This window comes from Arachis ipaensis, chromosome B02, assembly GCF_000816755.2.
Source record: "Arachis ipaensis cultivar K30076 chromosome B02, Araip1.1, whole genome shotgun sequence".
Lineage (NCBI taxonomy): Eukaryota > Viridiplantae > Streptophyta > Magnoliopsida > Fabales > Fabaceae > Arachis > Arachis ipaensis.
This window is the reverse complement of record NC_029786.2, coordinates 88,941,643-88,946,248: the sequence shown is the minus strand read 5'-3', so window position 1 is coordinate 88,946,248 and position 4,606 is coordinate 88,941,643. Positions and strand designations below refer to the sequence as shown.

Genomic DNA, 4,606 nt, shown 5'->3' with positions numbered 1-4,606 from the left:
GTCACTTACAGTCCATATCATCATGCCATGTCATCACATCGCTAATGAAAAATAGGTCAGGGACTAATATGGTGCACTTTTTTCAATTTCAGGGATATAATTGATGCAATTGAAATCTCAGGAACGATTTTAGTGTACGACGCCAATCTGAAAGACCATTTTAGGGTTTAATTCGTTAAAAGTCTGATATACATTAGGAGTGCCTGTACCTAGATGATTTAGTTGAAGTTGGCTAGATAAATCACTTGTTTGTAGAGTTTTATTATATTTTTTTTTGTTGGTACATAATATTGGTGACTAAAAATTAAATTAAAATCTAAATTAGTAGCAAATTTTTTTACTCCGTCCGTCCGTTGCGTACGTTGAAAGTTGAAACAACATAAGTTCAGGATCACCATACCACCGCCGCTCATCTCTTTACCAGCTCATCACGTCGTGCCGCTCTACTGCCCGTCTTACTCCACCACCACCGTCGCTGCCGCCGCCAGAGAGAGTCTCACAACTACCGTCGCTGTTCGCAATTGATCACTCTCATTCACGGACCGAGAAAGGCACTGGTGCCCCTTTCCTTCTCCATCTTCTCTAAATTTGATTCAATTTTCCTTCGCTTCTCTCCTTCCACGTCACTAGATCCCCAATTACAAATTTTTTTCATTCAGCTATTTGTTCTACATCTTGAATATGTTCTGATTTTTATTATTATTCTGTTTTTCTAAAAAAAATTGCAATTCCGTGTATTCTATACCTCTAAGCCTAGGTATCTGAGAGTAGATAGAATCATGGTGATGGTACCCTTCTCTAAAGAAGGGAAGTGATTCAAAGAAGAAGGGAGCATTTTGGTGAAGCCGGATCGATGTATCAATGGAGGAAGTTTGAGTTCTTCGAGGAGAAGTATGCGGCGAAATGCGTGGTTCCGGATGGCGAGGAAGACGATGATCTCGCCACGAAGAAGATCACTTGCTGTTCCAGTGGCAGGGGAAAGGTGGTGACTGGTTTTGATGATGGTAACGTTTGCTTGTTTGATCGAGGTCTCAAGTTCAATTACGCCTTCAAGCCTCACGCTTCCAGTGTCCTCTTTCTTCAACAGCTCAAGGTAATCAATTGATTTCACTCTGTAGATGCCTCCGTGAAATAGAAATGTTATTTGGATTGGAGATAGTTGTTTAGGTGTGGAGATTATTAATCTGTAACATGTGTATGCAATTCACCTTGCATTTATTTGAATTATTCACTTATTTGCATTAAGATTTTGTTTATTTTGTGTTTGATTGCTGGTTGATGGTACCATCGAGCAACTTTTGATGATAAATAGTTGGGTTTGAGAGAGATGAGGGAGTATATAAACTGGGAAAAATAAGGGAGATAATAAAACTTAGGTGCTTCAATGTTGGAATTGTTGTTTTGGATTAAATAGGTATGTAACTCTTTAGCAAGAGTTCCTTTTTTCTCATTGCTATTTGCTCCTTGCTGCTAAGGGTTGCTATTTTCTCATTGTTGGGATTTCTGAACATTTTGTACTGTCTAGTGTCTACTGTGTTAATATCGAATTGATGAAAGACTTAAAGGGTTGGTAATATTTTCCCCCCCTCAAGATTGGTGAAAGACTTCTGTGATTAAATGTTTGTATGAGTAGTTGATGAATATTGCTGGGGTTCTGAATTGAATTTAACAACGGAGTTTTCTTTTGTATGTTGATTAACCAGCAACGCAACTTCTTAGTAACTATTGGGGAAGATGAACAACTTTCTCCCCAGCAATCACCTTTGTGCCTGAAGGTTTTTGACCTTGATAAGATGCAACCAGAGAGTTCAAGCATGACGAGTCCTGATTGTGTTGGGATATTGCGTATATTCACCAATCAGTTTCCTGAGGCACAGGTAATGAGACTTTTATGCATACTGAATATAGAAGCTGAAAATAATGTATATTGACTATTTCAGTTGCTTATTCTTAGTTTCTTACAATGCGGGAAATTTGTTGCACTGCAGATTACTTCTTTTTTAGTCTTAGAAGAAGTGCCTCCTATACTACTCATAGCTATTGGCTTAGACAATGGTTCTATTTACTGCATCAAAGGAGATATTGCAAGGGAACGTATCAGCCGATTCAAGCTTCAGGTGGAAAGCTATTCAGACAAAACCCTGTCCTCCATAAATGGTCTTGGATTTAGGGTAGATGGTCGATCTCTACAACTGTTTGCTGTAACTCCAAGTTCAGTGAGCTTGTTCTCATTGCATGATCAACCACCAAGAAGGCAGACCCTTGATCAGATTGGATGTGATGGACACAGTGTTGCAATGAGTGACCGCTCTGTATGCAGTCTTTGTTCCTTCATAATAAGTTTTAGCATATTCTCATGTTTATATTATCTCTGAATATTAAATATTTTCATGTTTGTAATATTGGCAGGAGCTGATGATTGGGCGACCTGAGGCAGTATATTTTTATGAAGTTGATGGGCGTGGTCCATGTTGGGCTTTTGAGGGAGAGAAGAAATTGCTAGGATGGTTTCGAGGGTACCTTTTGTGTGTCATTGCTGATCAAAGAACACGAAAGCACACTTTCAACATTTATGACCTGAAGAATCGTTTAATAGCCCATAGTGCGTCGGTTAAAGAGGTTTCTCACATGCTGTATGAATGGGGTAACATCATACTCATAATGAGTGACAAGTCAGCTTTATGTATAGGGGAAAAAGACATGGAAAGCAAGTTAGACATGTTATTTAAGAAGAACCTATATACGGTAGCAATTAATCTTGTTCAAACTCAGCAAGCTGATGCTGCTGCCACAGCTGAGGTGCTAAGAAAATATGGAGATCATCTGTATAGCAAGCAAGACTATGATGAGGCAATGGCTCAATACATTCATACTATTGGTCACCTTGAACCGTCTTATGTAATACAGAAGTTTTTGGATGCTCAAAGAATCTACAACCTGACAAATTATTTGGAAAAACTACATGAGAAGGGTCTTGCTTCTAAAGATCACACCACTCTTCTATTGAACTGTTACACCAAACTTAAGGATGTTGAAAAGCTAAATCTGTTTATTAAAAGTGATGACAGTGTTGGGGAACTTAAGTTTGATGTGGAGACAGCAATCAGGGTTTGTCGTGCTGCCAATTATCATGAGCATGCAATGTATGTTGCAAAGAAAGCGGGGAGACATGAGTGGTACTTGAAAATTTTGCTTGAAGATCTTGATAGATATGAAGAGGCTTTGGAATATATTTCAAGTCTTGAAGCAAGTCAAGCAGGGATGACAATAAAGGAGTATGGTAAAATTCTAATAGAGCACAAACCAGTGGAGACAATTGAGATTCTCATAAGGCTCTGTACAGAGGATGGAGACAAAAGAGGAGACTCGAATGGTCTCTATGTATCTATGTTGCCATCTCCGGTTGATTTTCTCAGCATCTTCATTCATCATCCTCAGTCCCTTATGGAATTTCTCGAGAAATATACCAATAAGGTCAAGGATTCACCTGCTCAAGTGGAGATTCACAATACCCTCTTAGAATTGTATATAGCCAATGAGTTGAACTTTCCTTCAATGTCACAAGTTAATGGGGGTGGAGATTACCTTAATGGAGCATCGGCAAAAGCTGCGACTTTAAATGCCGAATCCAATGGAACCACTGCTGGTAAAAAGGGTTCAAAGGAGGAGAAGGACCGTCTTGTAAGGCGTGAGAAGGGTCTACGCTTGCTTAAGAGTGCATGGCCTGCAGAGGCAGAACATCCACTTTATGATGTTGATTTAGCAATTATATTATGTGAAATGAATGCATTCAAAGACGGACTTCTATATTTGTATGAAAAGATGAAACTTTATAAAGAAGTGATTGCTTGCTATATGCAGGCGCACGATCATGAGGGGTTAATTGCATGCTGCAAAAAGCTGGGGGATTCAGTTAAAGGAGGGGATCCAACTCTCTGGGCAGATTTACTTAAATATTTTGGTGAGCTCGGAGAAGATTGCTCCAAAGAAGTAAAAGAAGTTTTGACCTATATTGAGAGGGATGATATTTTGCCCCCCATAATTGTCCTTCAAACTCTTTCAAGAAATCCATGCCTCACACTTTCCGTAATCAAAGACTACATTGCTCGAAAGCTTGAGCAGGAATCAAAGATGATTGAGGAGGATCGACAAGCTATTGAGAAATATCAGGTTGGGTCCTAATTTTATCTGGTAGTTTATATCCATATAACTAGTATATGTTTAATTTCCTAATGGCATGACTAATTAGTGAAACATAATATGCTTTCTGTATTTCCTCATTACTCTGATGGTGTCCAAACTCCAGAATAAATTTTTCTATTGAGAGAAAGTTATGACTCTGAAGAATTATGAATAGGAAATTGATTTGACTGATACTAGTTATCTAAAATTTTATGGCTATTAGTCTATTACCTTCAAACATTTATCAGTGTATGGTTTTAAAATCCTGCCTCACTTCCCTCTGTTCCCTTTAGTATCAATAACTCCTGAACCATTCCCTACTCATTCTTTAAATTATGAATACTGACTGCATAAAAGAAGCAGTAATATAGATGATTGAACAGAAAATGGAGATATTTGAATTGGTTCTCTCTTATCTCTCTTA

At 38.4% G+C, this 4,606-nt stretch overlaps 1 protein-coding gene across 4 annotated transcripts in view; it reads left to right on the top strand.

Moving 5' to 3' along the window:
• The window catches only part of LOC107625642 (vacuolar protein-sorting-associated protein 11 homolog), a 5,739-nt gene continuing 1,443 nt past the window's right edge, over window positions 311-4,606 (top strand). The window contains exons 1-5 of one of the 4 annotated variants that reach the window (XM_021116117.1): window positions 311-551; window positions 758-1,093; window positions 1,704-1,877; window positions 1,989-2,312; window positions 2,410-4,170. In XM_021116117.1, the coding sequence (XP_020971776.1) occupies window positions 854-1,093; window positions 1,704-1,877; window positions 1,989-2,312; window positions 2,410-4,170 (2,499 nt within the window). In that variant the 5' untranslated portion in view covers window positions 311-551; window positions 758-853. Of the gene's footprint in view, window positions 558-752; window positions 1,094-1,703; window positions 1,878-1,988; window positions 2,313-2,409; window positions 4,171-4,606 lie in introns of all 4 variants that reach the window. The other 3 variants (XM_021116118.1, XM_016328337.2, XM_016328336.2) reach the window with 3 other exon arrangements.